General features: G+C 53.7%; 1 protein-coding gene across 2 annotated transcripts; it reads left to right on the top strand.

The window, feature by feature from the left end:
* The first annotated feature begins 568 nt into the window (after window positions 1–568).
* Window positions 569–15,385, top strand: SLC2A1 (solute carrier family 2 member 1). Of its 2 annotated transcripts, none has more exons than XM_051786125.1 (11): window positions 569–658; window positions 5,586–5,678; window positions 9,512–9,672; window positions 10,193–10,433; window positions 10,932–11,094; window positions 11,175–11,362; window positions 11,571–11,675; window positions 11,767–11,868; window positions 12,077–12,280; window positions 13,316–13,503; window positions 14,532–15,385. In XM_051786125.1, the coding sequence occupies exons 1-11, from the start codon at window positions 641–643 to the stop codon at window positions 14,704–14,706; spliced, it is 1,638 nt and encodes a 545-aa protein (XP_051642085.1). In that variant the 5' UTR covers window positions 569–640; the 3' UTR covers window positions 14,707–15,385. The 2 variants fall into 2 exon arrangements, with proteins under 2 accessions (XP_051642085.1, XP_051642087.1); XM_051786127.1 differs by having other exon boundaries at window positions 13,316–13,507; window positions 14,532–14,668.
* The last annotated feature ends 293 nt before the right edge of the window (window positions 15,386–15,678 follow it).

Here is a 15,678-nt window from a genome sequence, read left to right as displayed (position 1 = left end):
CTCACACTCACCCACTCTCACACATTCACATTCACCCACACTCATTCCCTCTCACACTCATTCACAGGTACACACATTCCCACACACTCACAGGTTCACACTCTCATCCACACTCACCCCTCTCACCCTCACCCCTCTCACACTCCCTATTCTCACACTCACTCACACTCACCCCCTCTCACACTCTCACACTCCCACGCCCCCCACTCGTGTAAACACTCTCCCCCCCACCCCGCACGTGCATCCTCGCACGTGCCCCCTCTCCCACCTCTCCACCTCCCCCTCCCCTTCCCCCCCCTCCCGCTCCGCTCCCCTCCCCCCGCCCACGTGCGGCCCCGCACGCGCCGCCGCCCCCCGCGCGCCCCCTTCCCACGCCCCCCATTCACCTCCCGCTCCCGGCCCCGCCCACGCCCCCCGTAACCCCGCCCCTCGCCCCGCCCCCTCCCAACACCGCCCAATGGGCGCCGCCGCGGCCCCGGCCCCGCCCCCCCGGGCTCTTAAGCCGCTCCAATGCCCGGGCGGCGGCCGCGCCTCCCCCCGCTCCGCTCCGCGCCCCGCGCCCCGCACGGCCCCGGCCCCGGCCCCGGCCCCGCCGCACCGCCCGCCCGCCCCGGCCCCGGCCCCGCCGCCCGGCCCCGCCATGGACACCGGCAGCAAGGTGAGCCCCGCGCCGCTCCCCCCGCCCGCCCGCCCGCGTTACACAACGCGCCGCCCGCCCGCCCGCCGCCCCCGCGCGGCCCCGCCGCCCCCCTGCGCGCCCCCGCGCCGCGGGCACCGCGGGCACCGCTCGGGCTGCGCGCGGCACCCCCCGAAAACGCCGCGGGCCCCCCTCCGGAGAAACGGCCTCGGGCTCGCGGCGCCCTCGGCGGACACTTTTGGGATCCCCTTCCGCTCCCCCCCCCCCCCCGCTCGGGTCGGGATGCGGAACTGGGAAGGAGCGACCCAAAAAGGGCCCTTCTGGCCCCATTCCCGGCGCGGGGAAGGGACGCGAAGGCTGCGAAGGGCCGAGGTGGTTTGGGGGCGTCGAGATTGGGGGATCCCCCCCATACCCCCCGAACTCCCGCAGTGTTGGGGTCCGGCCGTGGCACATCCCGCCACTGACCCAATTCCCATGAATTCATCCCAAAATTGGGTTTATGAAATGATCCGAACCCCCCCGGCCGCTCGGCGGCTGCCGGGACCCCCCATCAGCCCTTCCCCCAAATTAATTAATTCATAATTAATTTGGGGGGGGTGTAAAGCCCGAAACGATCCCGGTGATTAATTCCAGCAGCTCATTGACATCAACTTGCCTCATCCCAACCCCCAAAACATTCCCGTCCCCCCAAATATTCCCATCTGGGAATGGTAGGGATAAATCTAACTATTTTTGGGGGGGGGGGGGCAGAGGGTGCGTAAGGAAACTAAAAATTGGCTCCGTGGCGGCACAAAGTGTAATTAAAGCCCCAAATCACGATTTGATCCTAATTAAAAATGCGACGGGAACGATCCCTCTTCTTTTTTCCTTTTTTTTTTTTTTTTTTTTTTTCTGATGGAAAACAACTCCGTGATTTCCCCCCGCCTCCCACATTTGGAGCGTTAAACCCACCATTTTTTAAAGAAACTTAATGGATATTTTAACGTATATTTTAATTTTTAATGATTTTATTCCCGGCCGGCTCCCTCCCAGCGCCTGTTTTTCGGGCTGAGTGGTGGGATTGGGGTGGGAGCCGGGAACGTGCCGGCCGGCAGCGCTCTGATGGGGGCAGGAATTAAACACAAATTTGGTCTCAGATCCAAGAAATCCGACGCACTTAACTCCCGACTTCCCAAATGGAGCCGGAGCCGCGTTCCCGCTGCTTTTCCAGCTCCGTAACCTCCCCGCTCGGCTGGATTTGGGTTAGAAATTATTAATTTGGGCAAAGGTAATTAATTGCTGGGATGATTTACCGAGCGCTGATGGGCGACGCTTCCAGCCAGACGGTGTTTTGCATGGAAAAAAAAGGGATTTTTCATGGAAGCAGCCGGCGCTTGGGATGCTGGAGGGGGCTGGAAAGTGGGGAACAAACCCCCCCGTCCTCCTTTATATTTAATAATGGATATTATTAATCAAGGATGGGCTTTTTTGGGTTTTTTTTTTTGCACATTCCGGGTGTTTTTTTTCCAGCTCATTCCATGCAAAAAACATCTCCCGAGCTTGTCGCAGTTGCAAAACTCGCCGGGATCGTGTGGCCGTCCCTGGATGACCTTTAAGCAGGGAACTAAATAAATAAAAAATAAGATTCCGCCGCTCCGCCGCTGCTTCCCATCCCCCCCTGGCGCTCTCCAGCGTCCCAAATTCCCCCTAAATCGCCCCCAAATTCCCCCTAAATCCCCCCAGGGCCTCTGTCCCCCCCCAGATTCTCCGGTTGCAAATCCCCTCCTGTGAGTTTGCAGTGGGTTTTCCCGGGTTTTTGGGGGGGGTGGGAGTTTTTCCCGAGCTGGGAGGCAGCTCCAGCTGTGTTCTCCCTGTGCCCTCGTTCCCAGCTGTGTTATCCCTGTGCCCTCGTTCCCAGCAGTGTGGGAATGGGGGTGTGAGGGGCTGTTCCCCATCCCTGGATTCCCCCCTCCATCCCAGAATGACACCTGGCAGGAGCAGCCTCTGGGATGCTCCTTAAATCCTCGTGGGATGTTTTTATGGGGTCTTTGTAAGGTGGATTTTCCCCGAAATTCCCTCGTAGGAAACCTTTTTTTTTTTAAATGTTATTTTGATTTTTTTACGTAATTATTAATTTTTATGGTTCCACAAGGCAGCAGCATCCCAAAACCCTCCATGGCTGAGTGAAAAAACATTGGAATTCCCTCCTGGGACACTTTTTTTCAATATTATTTTAAGGGAGTTAATAGTTTCCTTGTTCCATAAGGCAGCAGCATCCCAAAATCTTCCATGCTGGAGTAAAAAAACACTGAGATGTCTTCCTGGGACCTTTTCTTTCCATAATATGACTAATTTGCTTTTAAAGGAATTATTAATTCCCTCGATCCCTGAGACAACTGGCATCCCAAAAACCCCCCAAAATCCTTCTGCACTGGAGTAAAAAAAAGTTGAAATTCCCTTCTGGGACACCTTTAATATTATTTTAAAGGAATTCTGAATTGTTCCATGAGGCAGCAGCATCCCCCAAATCCTCCATTCTGGAGTAAAAAAAAAACCCCAACACTGGAATTCCCTCCTGAACCATTTTAGAATATCATTATATTAATATTTTAACATTATTATTATTATTATTATTTTGCTTTTAAAGAGATTATTCATTCCCTTGATCCATGAGGTGAGTTGTATCCTAAAAGTCCTTCCAGGCCAGAGGACAAAATAAATGGGTTAAAAATAGAGTTGTAAAGCCCAAGGCAGCAGATTTGGGGGGCCCCCTGTGACCCCCCCCCTCTCGGAGCTTCCGCCCTGGAGCCTGGGGAGGAAGCAGGAAGCAGCAAAAGGGAAAACAAACCACACAAATTTCATCAAATTCCAGCTTTCCTATAAAACAGAGGACTTATTAGGGATAAACCCAGGAGTTTTGGGTCTACCCAGCCCTAAACAAGCTGATTTTATGGAAATAAGAGGAGAAATTTGTCCCAAAATTCCCCCTAAAGCCTCTTTTTTTTTTCTGCAAGGAGCTAAAACCTCCTGCCCTCGGCCCCACGTGGGGTTTGGCAGGAGCTGCCCGGGCAAAGCTGCCCTTAAAAATCGACTTTTCCATTTATTTAATTATTTTTTTTCTCCCCCCCCAAACTTGCCTTTAATGGCAAAGTTCAAACCGAAAGGCTCCGGGATAGGAGCGTGTTTGGAATGGGAAGGGAGCGGGAGGAGCTGACTCACCCTGACCCTGCTCAGGAAGAGCCTCCAAAAAAGCAATTTTCCTGCCAGTTTTACCCTTTCACCTCTTCAAACTGCTGGAATCTCAGCCCAACACAGGGTTTTTGGGCTGAGATTTTACCCAAAAATCCGATTTTTTTTTTTGGAGGGGGGGGGGCAGCCATAAAAAAATTCTCTTTTTTCCCCGAGTTAAAATGGAATAATTGATTTAATTTGGGTTTGGTTTTTTTTGTTTTTGAGTAGTGGCTGCCGTGGGAGCTCCGAGGGGTTGTTACCTCTCACCTTCCTGGAGCAAAGTTCATCCTGGCCGTGCATCCCCATCCCTGGAGCTCCGGGACTCACCCCTGGGCTCACCTGCCTGTGCTCACCTCTCCAGAGCCTTCCTTTAGCCGGGAAAAGGCCAAAATCAGCCCCCCAGGAAGCTCGGGGTGATCCCTAAAAAGCAAAGGAAAATCACCCAAACGCCCCTCACCACAAAAATTCCTCCCAAATCCCCCAAATCCCTCATTTTTTAACAACATTTATCCGAGCACAAGGTCGGCGTTCCCGGTGTTGCCCATCCCGGGTTTTCGGGGGCTGGATGAGCTCAGAAGTGGAATTTTGGTATTTTCTGGGGGGCTTTTTCATGTGGTTTTTTTTTTTTTTTTTTTGGGAATGCCACCAACTTCCCAGCCCGTTTCTGGCCTCCCAAACGCAGCGTTTTCTGCTCGGGGGTGGATTTATTCCAGAGCACTGACCAAATCCAAGTGCCAGAACCTCCCTGATTAGTTGTGTTGGGGCCAAGCCTAATTAATGAGCTTCATTAACGGGCCTGGCTCCATTCCCTCTGCTTTTTCCCTGGGAACTTTCCCGTGGAGGGCGGCGGTGGCCGGAGCGGCGAGGTCAGGGAGCGGCGTTAATTCCATTATTTACTTAAAAAAAAAAAAAAAAAGGGGAGGAAAACAGGTCTTAAATATTAAAAAATATCCTTTCTCTTGGGGGGTTAGAGTCGCCCCTCCTGGTTCAGGTGGGACCTGAGGCATGAATCCCTTGGGAATATTACTCCAAGAGGCCGCAGGAGCATCCTCGGGGCGATGCGTTGGTCCCCCGAGGAAAACCTCCCTCCCCCCTTCCCCAACCCCTCAAATTAAGGGGCTTATAAATTTCACGTGGCTCATCCCAAAGCTGATTAGGTGGGAATGTCGGATCCTGGTTCTAGCGCTGGGAAAATCTCCTGCCCGGGATAATTGGGCCGCTAACGAAGGTGGCCCGAGTGCTGCCCTGCCCTGACCCCGCTCCCCGACAAGGCTCCGATTGTTGCTCGGGCAGGAGCAAGAAGAGGCTCGGGAAGGCTCTGCCAACTAACCGGGATTTCGCTCGGCGTCTCCTAATTAGGATCCCGTGGAAAAACCTTCGTTAGCGGCGCCCGGAGCATCCCCAGGGTGGGAGAACGTGGAGGCCCCAAAAAGCAGCCGGAGCTGGAGCGGTGCCAGGGGTCACGTGGGGGCTCCGAGGGGACCCTGCGGGCCCAGATAACGCCTCCTGAGCTGAAATTCCTGGAAGCCCCAAAACCGGGTCCTTCCCAACCTCCCCAAAATGATATTTTTTGAAATTATTCTATTTCCCCCCCCCCCATTAAGCGCCTCGAAAAAAAGTGAGTTTTGTCTTTTCTCCGGGATATTTTGCGCTCGCCGCCTCCCCGGCTTCCCTGGGAACGCCCTGGTGGGGGGGGAAGGATCCCGGATTTACCCCCTGTTCCCTGTTTTTCCCGCAGATGACGGCCCGCCTGATGCTGGCCGTGGGAGGAGCAGTGCTGGGCTCCCTCCAGTTCGGCTACAACACCGGCGTCATCAACGCCCCGCAGAAGGTGAGCGCTCCCAGGTTTGCTCCAGCGGGAAATTCCAGCCCTTCCACCTCAAAATTCCACACTCCCCCCCCCCCCCCCCTCACCATGTCCGAGAACAAACCGGGATCTGCTGCCAGCCCGGCTAAAATAGTACATCTGGCTAGGCAGCTTATGGCTCTGATGGGATTTGTGAGGGAGCTGCTCTGCTCCGGCCTTTCCCGCCGGAATCGGTTTCCTCCCTGCCCGGCATTTTTGTTGGGAAGAATCCCCGGAGCGCCGCAGGATGTGCTCTGGGTGTAGCTGGTGGAACTTTTCACCTCGGCCCTCAGCGAAGGTCTGGGAGTTAATTAGGGTTTGGGTGCCTGCTGCGATGGGATCCCGGAGTTCTGCATCCCAGGAGGAGAGAGGGTTGCCTGGGAAGCGCTGGGAGGGTGTTGGCTCCTCCCCTGATGTGGCCCCCCAGCCACTGGTAGATCCATGGGACACATGGGCTTTTCCCAGATTTGGGGGCTCTCTGAGGTGTTAAAGGCTTGGGAAAGTTAGCTTGGAATTCTCTTTGGCACTCGTGGCGTTCCCTGGCGTGGCCCCTGTGCTGGGATGAGCTGAGGAGGGACAACCTGGTGGGAGTGGAGCTGTCCCCAGGCAACACCATCCCAAAGCCCTGAGCCCCCCGAGGCAGAGTTTGAGCCCATCCCAGGAATGTGGCCTCAAGAGCTGAGAAAACTCCCAGTGGGAGAGAAGACCCTGTGGAAAAACCGCCCAGACCCCACCGGTGGGGGAAGAGGAAAGAAGCTGGGAATTTATTCAAGGTGTTGCATTGCATAACATGGAATCCTGGGATTCCACGTGGCTGTGGAGCCCATCCAGCACCCACAGCTTGGAGGCATCGTCCTGCTGAGATATCCCGGTCCCTGCTCGCCTTCCTCTGGATCCATCCGACCTCGTAACGTCCGTCCTGGGATGGTGCCGACCACCCTCCTCCAGTCAGGCAGTGGGAGCAGAGCTGGAGCCCTCAGAGCTGGGAAATCCCTGGAATCGCGTTGAGCAGCTGCTCCCTGGCACGTGCCCTGCTTTTCCCGAGCTCTGGCCCCCCGGGAAGCAGGAATGCTGTGTGATCCCACCCTGCTCGGAGCCGCATCCCGGGAGAGGTGTCGTCTCCCTGTGCTGAAGGATTTCTCTCCGTCCTTTCCCAGCCTGCAGCTCCGGGGGACATGGGCAGGGATCAGGGAAAGTGGGAGCTTCCCTTGGGACTGAGCTCTGGAGCCTGCAGCCCCCAGCCAAGCCAGACCCCCCCAATGGGCTTTGCTTCAGTTTTCCTCCTGATTTTTGGGATGAATCCCTTGGTTTTGGGCCGGGATTCAACCTGTGTTAGGGAAGGATTCTGGATGCTCTGTGTGGGGGCATGAGGAGAGGCAGGATGAGGGTTTTCCTGGAAGCAGGATGTGCTGGATGTGGGGCCATCCCACATTAAGGATCCCCATTAAGGATCGGGATGCAGTGGGATGCAAGATTGGGATGGAAACACATCAGGATGCAGGATTGGGATGCACTGGAATGGGGATGGGGATGCATTGGGATAAACTGGGGCACAGGACTGGGGTTGGGATGCAGGATGGGGATGCATTGGGATAAATTGGGATACAGGTTTGGGGTTGGGATGCAATTTAGGGATGCATTGAAGTGCAGGATTGGGATGCATTGGGATAAACTGGGACAGAAGATTGGGGATGGGATGCAGGATGGGGATGCATTGGGATAAATTGGAACACAGGATTGAGGTTGGGATGCAGGATGGGGTAGCATGGGGAGGTGTAGGATTGGAATGGGAATGCCTCAGGATGCGTAGAGAGGCATTGGGGCACGGGATTGGGATGCACTGGGATGAACTGGGGTGCAGGACTGGGGTTGGGATGTAGGATGGGGTTGCACTGGGATAAACTGGGGTGAAGGATTGGTGTTGGGGTGCATCAGGGCTGGCATGGGAATGACCAGGGATGCAGCCTTGGGATGCTCTGGGATACTTTGGGGCACAGGATTGTGATTCCTGGGATTGGGATTCATGGAGGAGCAGGCTGGGGATGCACCCAGTGCTCCTCAGAGAGGAGAGAGAAGCGAAAAACCCTCCCAGTTCTGGGGAAGCCAAATTGTTTTTTTTACCCTTCTCCCTTTAAACTCATTTTTCTTCTACTCTCCCCCAGAAAAGTCGAGCTCTTCCATGCATCTCATTTTTCAGGAGGAAGAGACAGGAGGAGGTGTCCAGGTGTTATTTTCAGGGCCCCCCCCTTGCCCCCACCAAGAGCCTGAGCCAGCCCAGGCTTCTCCAATAATCCTCTCAGTTACTTATTTTGGGAATGTTGGGAAAAGGGAAAGAAGCATCCAAACCTCCAGGTGAAGCTGGAGGGAAAGAAATCTCGTGATCACGGGAATTCTCCTGGTTTAGGTGCTTTGGAAAAGGAGCAGCTTCAAAAAATAGTGACATTATTGTAATTTTTAGCCCACCTGATGTCCAGCAGAGCAGGGAATCTCCTCTCCTTCCAGCTGGGCTTGGTGGGGTGTGTTATGGAGCCCTTTGATGAGGTGATTTGGGATCTGGGTGGCCCTTAAATCCTGGAATTCCAGAAGGATTTGGGTTGGAAGGGCCCTTGAAAGGGTCATTTAGGCCAAGCCTTCGCCAGGGGCAGGGACAGGAATTTATGGAAGCTGCTGGTGGTGGGGCGGCTTTAAAAAGAGATTTAAAAAAGATACAAAGTATATATGAAAATATGCAAAGTAGGTTTAAAAGATACAAAGTATATATATGAAATAACAAAGCATATATAAAAATAGCAAAGTATATCTAAAATAGCAATATATATTTATAAAATATACAGAGTATATACGAAGTAACAAAGTATATATAAAATATACAAACCGTGTATAAAATAACAGGATAAAAATAACAGTGTCTAAAATAACAAAGTATATATGAAATTTACAAAAAATGCATGATATATACAAAAATATATAAAATATGCAAAATAGATATAAAATATATATAAATATATAAATATATAAAATAAAATATACAAGAGATGTGAAATATGCAATAGATATAAAATAGCCAAAATAGATAGGAAGTAGACAAAATGTATGAAGTAGACAAAACACAAGATTTATATATTATAATATATTATATATATATTATATATATTATATAATTATATATAATTATATATATTATATAGTTATAATATATATTATAATATATTTATATATTATAAAATACACAAGATATATATAAAATACACAAGATATATATAAAATACACAAGATATATATAAAATGTATATAAAAAGATGTAAGAAATACAAGCAGGGTATTCTGTGAAGGTGGTGTTTCAAACCAAACGTGTTTGGTCTCAGCGTTGCAGCGCTCCGGAATCACGGCACGAATGGCACGTTATGGAATTACTGTGGGGGAAAAAAAACCCCTGGAACCCCAATTCCAGGAGTGTCCAAGGGGCTGGGAACTTCTCAGGACCTGCTGCTGTGTTCCTGCCCTTCCTCCTGCTCTCCCAGGGCCGGCTCATCCTGCGCGGTGCCCCGGGGAGCGGCGTGACCTGCCCGTGCCCGGCGAGGCGGCAGCGGGGTTTTGGCAGCGCCGAGTGTGTCCCTCCCCGGGCAGGGCGAGCCCAGAACCCGTCCGGCTGCATTTCCCCCACGCATCCCAGCAGGTCCCTCCCTGGGGCTGGAGCCGAGCCCCGGCGGCTCCCGCTGACGCATCGTCTTGTGAGCTGAGGTGGCCGAGCCCTCGCGGCTCTGCCGGCGGCACGGCTGGGTTTAACCCTGGCCTTGGTTTCTCCCGCCGATTTCCAGGTGATTGAGGATTTCTACAACCGCACGTGGCTGTACCGATACGAGGAGCCCATCAGCCCCGCCACCCTCACCACGCTCTGGTCCCTCTCCGTCGCCATCTTCTCCGTCGGGGGCATGATCGGCTCCTTCTCCGTGGGGCTCTTCGTCAATCGCTTTGGGAGGTGAGCACAGAGCCTGGAGGGGCCCTGGTAGGTCCATGGTGGGTCCGTGGTGGGTCCCATGAGGATCCGTGGAGGGTCCGTGGAGGGTCCGTGGTGGGTCCATGGTGAGTCTGTGGTGGATCTCTGGTGGGTCCGTGGTGGATCTCTGGTGGGTCCGTGGTGGGTCCATGGTGGGTCTGTGGTGGATCTCTGGTGGGTCCGTGGTGGGTCCGTGGTGGGTCTGTGGTGGATCTCTGGTGGGTCCATGGTGGGTCTGTGGTGGATCTCTGGTGGGTCCATGGTGGATCCGTGTTGGGTCCCTGGGGAAACTGTGGTGGATCCACGGTGGATTCATGGTGGGTCTGTGGTAGGTCCCTGGGGGGTCCGTGGTGGATCCATGGTGGACCTCAACGAGGGGCTTGTGCAGCCTCACCCCATGCTGGCATCCCACTAGGGTGGGTTTGGGCACCTCCCTCCTGCCCAGGGCTGATGTTGGGGTTCTCCCGGTGTTCCTCATGGTCCTTTTCCCATCCCCTCCCAGACGCAACTCCATGCTGATGTCCAACATCCTGGCCTTCGTGTCGGCCGTGCTCATGGGCTTCTCCAAAATGGCTTTCTCCTTTGAGATGCTCATCCTCGGCCGCTTCATCATCGGCCTCTACTCCGGCCTCACCACCGGTTTTGTGCCCATGTACGTGGGTGAGGTGTCCCCCACTGCGCTCCGGGGGGCCCTGGGGACCTTCCACCAGCTGGGCATTGTCCTGGGCATCCTCATTGCTCAGGTGAGTGATGGAGAACTTTTTATGGGGGGTGTTTCCCCTGTTTTTAGCACTGGTGCTTGAAAGGTCTGCAGGGACGAGGTACTGTAGGTCTGCATGGCCCTCCAGGTGGGGCTGGGGTGGGATGGTTGGAGCTGGAGCTCAGCAGGAGCAGGGTTGGGATGGTTGGGGTTGGAGCTCAGCAGGAGCAGAGTGGGGTGGTTGGAGCTCAGCAGGAGCAGAGCGGGGTGGTTGGAGCTCAGCAGGAGCAGGGTTGGGATGGTTGGAGCTGGAGCTCAGCAGGAGCAGAGCGGGGTGGTTGGAGCTCAGCAGGAGCAGGGATGCTGTGGGGTCTGAAGGTTTGGGATGGGCAGCACTAGGATATGATGTTGGCTGCCTGGAAGCAGCACAGCAGCTGTGTCCCCACAGTGGGTGTCCCAGCACCCACGGGCAGCAGAGTTGGGTCTAGATGGGACTTTTCCAGCTGGGAAAGGGTGGCTGAACCCCTCCCGTCGCCCTCAGGTGTTCGGTTTGGACCTGATCATGGGAAATGACTCGCTGTGGCCTCTGCTGCTGGGCTTCATCTTCGTGCCTGCCCTGCTGCAGTGCATCATCCTGCCCTTCGCCCCCGAGAGCCCCCGCTTCCTCCTCATCAACCGCAACGAGGAGAACAAGGCCAAGAGCGGTGAGTGACCCCTCCCCGAGCCTGTTCCCCAGCACTGGAGGGTCCTCGGCTGCTCCTCACCCCACCCGTCCCCCCCTTAGTCCTCAAGAAGCTGCGGGGCACGACGGACGTGAGCAGTGACCTGCAGGAGATGAAGGAGGAGAGCCGGCAGATGATGAGGGAGAAGAAGGTGACCATCATGGAGCTGTTCCGCTCGCCCATGTACCGCCAGCCCATCCTCATCGCCATCGTCCTGCAGCTCTCCCAGCAGCTCTCGGGCATCAACGCGGTGAGTCTCGGGGTGGCAGGCTCGGGATCACAGCATATTCCAAGCTGGAAGGGACCCACAGGGATCATGGAGTCCAGCTCTTAAGTGAACGGCCCACACGGGTGTCAAACCCGCAGCCTGAGCTCATTCAGGGCCAGGTCGTTTCACCCACAGCCTGGGTTGTGTTGGCTCCAAGACCTGACTCGAGGCGCTTCCCTGCCCTTTTCAGGTTTTCTACTACTCCACCAGCATCTTTGAGAAGTCAGGGGTGGAGCAGCCTGTCTACGCCACCATCGGCTCCGGCGTGGTGAACACGGCCTTCACGGTGGTCTCAGTGAGTGTTGGCCCCCTGAGGTCCTGCTGGAGGGATTGGGGGCCTTTCCTGCAGGCTGGGGAGGTGCTGATGATGTGTCTCCATCCCCCAGCTGTTCGTGGTGGAGCGGGCCGGGCGCAGGACCCTGCACCTCATCGGCCTGGCGGGCATGGCAGGGTGTGCTGTGCTCATGACCATCGCCCTCACGCTGCTGGTGAGTGCTGGGTGCTGAGGGGACGGGTGGGCTGGGAGGGAGAGGAAGGATTTATCTTCCTTAGGGTGATGGCTGAGGTCCCAGAATTCCCATCTCCTGCTGGGAGAAGCCTGGTGGCTCCTCTGCCAGCACTGGATTGCTGCTGTCTTGCACTTCAGGTGCTTCGTGCCCCTTCTCCACACTGACCTTCTCCCTCTCCCTTGCCCAGGACCAAATGCCCTGGATGTCCTACCTCAGCATCGTGGCCATCTTCGGGTTCGTGGCCTTCTTTGAGATCGGTCCCGGCCCCATCCCGTGGTTCATCGTGGCCGAGCTGTTCAGCCAAGGCCCCCGTCCCGCGGCCTTCGCGGTGGCCGGGCTGTCCAACTGGACCTCCAACTTCATCGTGGGGATGGGCTTCCAGTACATCGCGGTAATCACGGGGGCACCACGGGGGGGACGGGGGACACGGCAATCCGGGGGTCTGGAGGGACTCAGGGGGTCCCAGGAATTCGGGGGAGTCGCAGTCCTGCACACCCAGACTGGGTTGGGTCTGGATGGTCCCAGATCCCGGTTCTGGATCAGGGATGGAGGTGGTGTCTGGCTGGATCCTGATCGTGGGTCCTGGTGGTGGATCCTTGTGCCAGACTCAAGTGCAGGATCCCACTTCTGGATCCTGCTGCCAAATCCAAGTGCTGGGTCTGGCTGCTGGATCCCAGTGCCAGATTTTGATGTTGGATCCCGGTGTCAGATCCCGGTGCTGGATCCCAGTGTTGGATCTCAGAGCCATGTCCTTGAGCCCTAAAACCTGGGCTGAGGTGGTTTGGTTGGGGAGATCCCTTGGGGAGAGGGATGGGGTTGGGACCTGGGGAAGGAGCAGGGATTGGACTCCATGATCCTGATGGATCATCCCAACTTGAGATGTTCCATGAAAGGAGGACCTGGGTGGTCAGGGTGGTCACCAGCTGGTCCTTCAGCTGTGGTCCAGAGGGGGGAACGGAGCTGGGGAAGGGTCTGGAACACTAGGAATGTTTGAGGGAGCTGGGGGGGCTCAGCCTGGAGAAAAGGAGGCTCAGGGGGGACCTTCTGGCTCTGCAACTCCCTGACAGGAGGGGGGAGCTGGAGGGGGTCAGACTCTGCTTCCAGGGAACAAGGGACAGGAGGAGAGGAAATGGCCTCAAGCTGTTGCCAGGGGAGAGTCAGGTTGGATGAGAAAATTCCTTCATGGAAAGGGTGGTCAGGCACTGGCACAGGCTGCCCAGGGCAGTGGTGGAGTCCCCACCCCTGGGGGTGTTCAGTGGACGTGTGGATGTGGCACTTGGGGGCACAGTTTGGTGACGGCCCTGGCGTTGCTGGGTTGATGGTTGGACTCAATGATCCCGGAGGGCTTTTCCAACCTAAAGGAATTCCACGATCCCATGATCTCCACCTGCCCACTCACCCTTTTTCCCCCCTCATTCCTCCCCAGCAACTCTGCGGCTCCTACGTCTTCATCATCTTCACGGTGCTGCTCGTGCTCTTCTTCATCTTCACCTACTTCAAGGTGCCGGAGACGAAGGGCCGGACCTTCGACGAGATCGCCTCGGGCTTCCGGCAGGGCGGGGGCGGCCAGAGCGACAAGACCCCGGACGAGTTCCACAGCCTGGGCGCCGACTCGCAGGTGTAACCGCTGGGGTGGCCGCGGGTGGCACCTCGGGTGGCACCGCCGGCACCTCCGCCCTCACCCGGGGGGGCTTTTTTTTAAACACTTTGTACAGAACAGACCCCAGGCAGGAGGGATTGTGTGTGTGTATGTGAGGGGGGGGGGTCCCCACCCTGGTGTGCAAATGCCCCTTCCCAGCCTCCCCTGCTGGTTTTACTGGGGACAGACTGAGCTATTTTATTATTATTATTTTTTTTGTTGTTGTTTTTTGTTTGTTTTTTTGTTTTTTGTTTTTTTTTTGTTTTGTTTTGTTTTTTTGTTTGTTTTTTTTTGTTTTGTTTTGGTTTTTGTTGTTTTTTTTTTTGTTGTTTTTCCTGGCTAGGAACGAATTTTATTTTTATTTTTATTCCGTAGCTGGTCTCAACGTCCAGGATTTCAAAGCCCCCACAGGGGGTTTTTCCAAACCCCACCCAACTCGGCCTCCACCGGCAGGAGGAAGGCGATTCCCTCTTTTTTTTTTTTTTTTTATTTTTAATTAACGACGCGATTTTAGGTAATTTAACGACGACGACAAAAAAAAAAAAATCACGTAGAGAGGAAGTTTTTAAAGCCAGAAACTTTTATTTTTTAACCTTCTAACCGTAGAGAGGAGAAAAAAAAAAAAACAACCCCACGCCTAAATCGACTAAACTAAACCCAACGATTATTTTTAAAAAAAAAAAACAAAAAAAACACATGAAAAATCAGAACAAAAGATCAGGAAAACGAGCTATTTTTATTTTGTCTCAAGTCTCCTTGATTTCAAGCCCCCGCGGTGGGTTCGTGGACGGGGACCTCCCGCCCCGGGGCAGCGCGGAGGACGGAGCCGTCCCGCATGGATCCGTTGGAAAAGGTCAAGCCCAAGAGTCACAAAAGGCTCCTCTGCTCCTCCTGAATTCCAGCTGGGATGGGGAGGGCGAACGGGAGAATGGGGAGGGGGGGGGGAAATGTGTCCTTGTTGAATTTTTTTTTGGGGTTAATCTTGGCAATATTTGCCCGACAGTGAAGCACCAGCGGCGACAACATCCCACCATCCCCCCTCCACCACCACCCCCATCCCGGGACTCACCAAATTCCAGCACCGCATGGATCCAGCCGTGTCCTGCTCTGTGTATAGACTGGAAGATATTTATATTATATATATTTTTGTTCAATGGTTGTTAATAGTAGAATTTTAAGTTATAGCGTTTCTGATTTGACAAGCCAAGTACTGTAAATATTCTCGTATATCCACACTGTATAATGTATACAAAAGGTACAGAAAAAGGTTATAGTTTCTATAGCAACTAAGAGGAAAAAAGAAAAAAAAAGCTTGTACATGGTTAGGATGACTTTTTTTTTTGTATAGTTCTGCACTGTAGTTGTACCTATTGCACTGAATTTCAGGCTGTAGTATATTAAACAAAAAAAACTAAACAAAAACAAAACCACACTGAGAAATACTGTCCTTTTCAAACAAAACTGAAAACACACACAGAAAAAGAAAAAGAGCATTTCCCTGAGTGCAGCTGGTGTGGGAGAGCTCCTGGCACATTCCCAAAGCCACAGAGAAGGTTTTTTTGGTGTTTTGTTTGTTTTTTTCTTTTTTTTTTCAATAGTATCTTTTTTTTTTTTAATTTATTTGCCTGGTTTGGAAGTGATGACACTTGACCACATCTGGAGAAAAATAAAGGTTGGGGTTTGGGGGGCGTGGGGGGAGAAACAAAAGTCTATAAAACCCCACCCCTTGCTCAGCTGGTCCCGACAAGGAGCCCTCCATGTAGGAGTGTGGGTTTTTTTTAAACAAATCCCTACAGTGAAGTGCCAAGAGGAAGGTGTGTGGTGTGAACAATAAAGGAGAACGTTTGCAGCGACCCAGCCAGCTGTGTCCTGGGCCTTTATTTCATGTCCTGGGCCTTTATTTCTTGTCCTGTGCCCTTATTTCATGTGCTGTGCCTTTTTTTTTCACGTCCTGTGCCTTCTGTATCATGTTCTGTGCCTTTATTTTGTGTCCTATGCCTTTATTTCATGTCCTGTGCCCCTATTTCATGTCCTTTACCTTTATTTCATGTCCTGTGCCAATATTTTGTGTCCTATGCCTTTATTTCATGTCCTGTGCCTTGATTTTGTGTCCCGTACCTTTATTTTGTGTCCCATGCCACCACTGGGCA

Source organism: Manacus candei, unplaced genomic scaffold, assembly GCF_025592945.1.
Source record: "Manacus candei isolate 608988 ecotype Guabito, Panama unplaced genomic scaffold, ASM2559294v1 h1tg000022l, whole genome shotgun sequence".
NCBI classification, from domain to species: Eukaryota; Metazoa; Chordata; class Aves; order Passeriformes; family Pipridae; genus Manacus; species Manacus candei.
This window is presented reverse-complemented; position numbering and strand designations above follow the sequence as displayed.

Excerpts from the sequence above, each read along its gene's own strand:
- SLC2A1 (XM_051786125.1), top strand. Across the intron at positions 10,434-10,931 it reads TGGGCATCCTCATTGCTCAG|GTGTTCGGTTTGGACCTGAT; the intron begins GTGAGTGATGGA and ends CGTCGCCCTCAG. Across the intron at positions 11,095-11,174 it reads GGAGAACAAGGCCAAGAGCG|TCCTCAAGAAGCTGCGGGGC; the intron begins GTGAGTGACCCC and ends TCCCCCCCTTAG.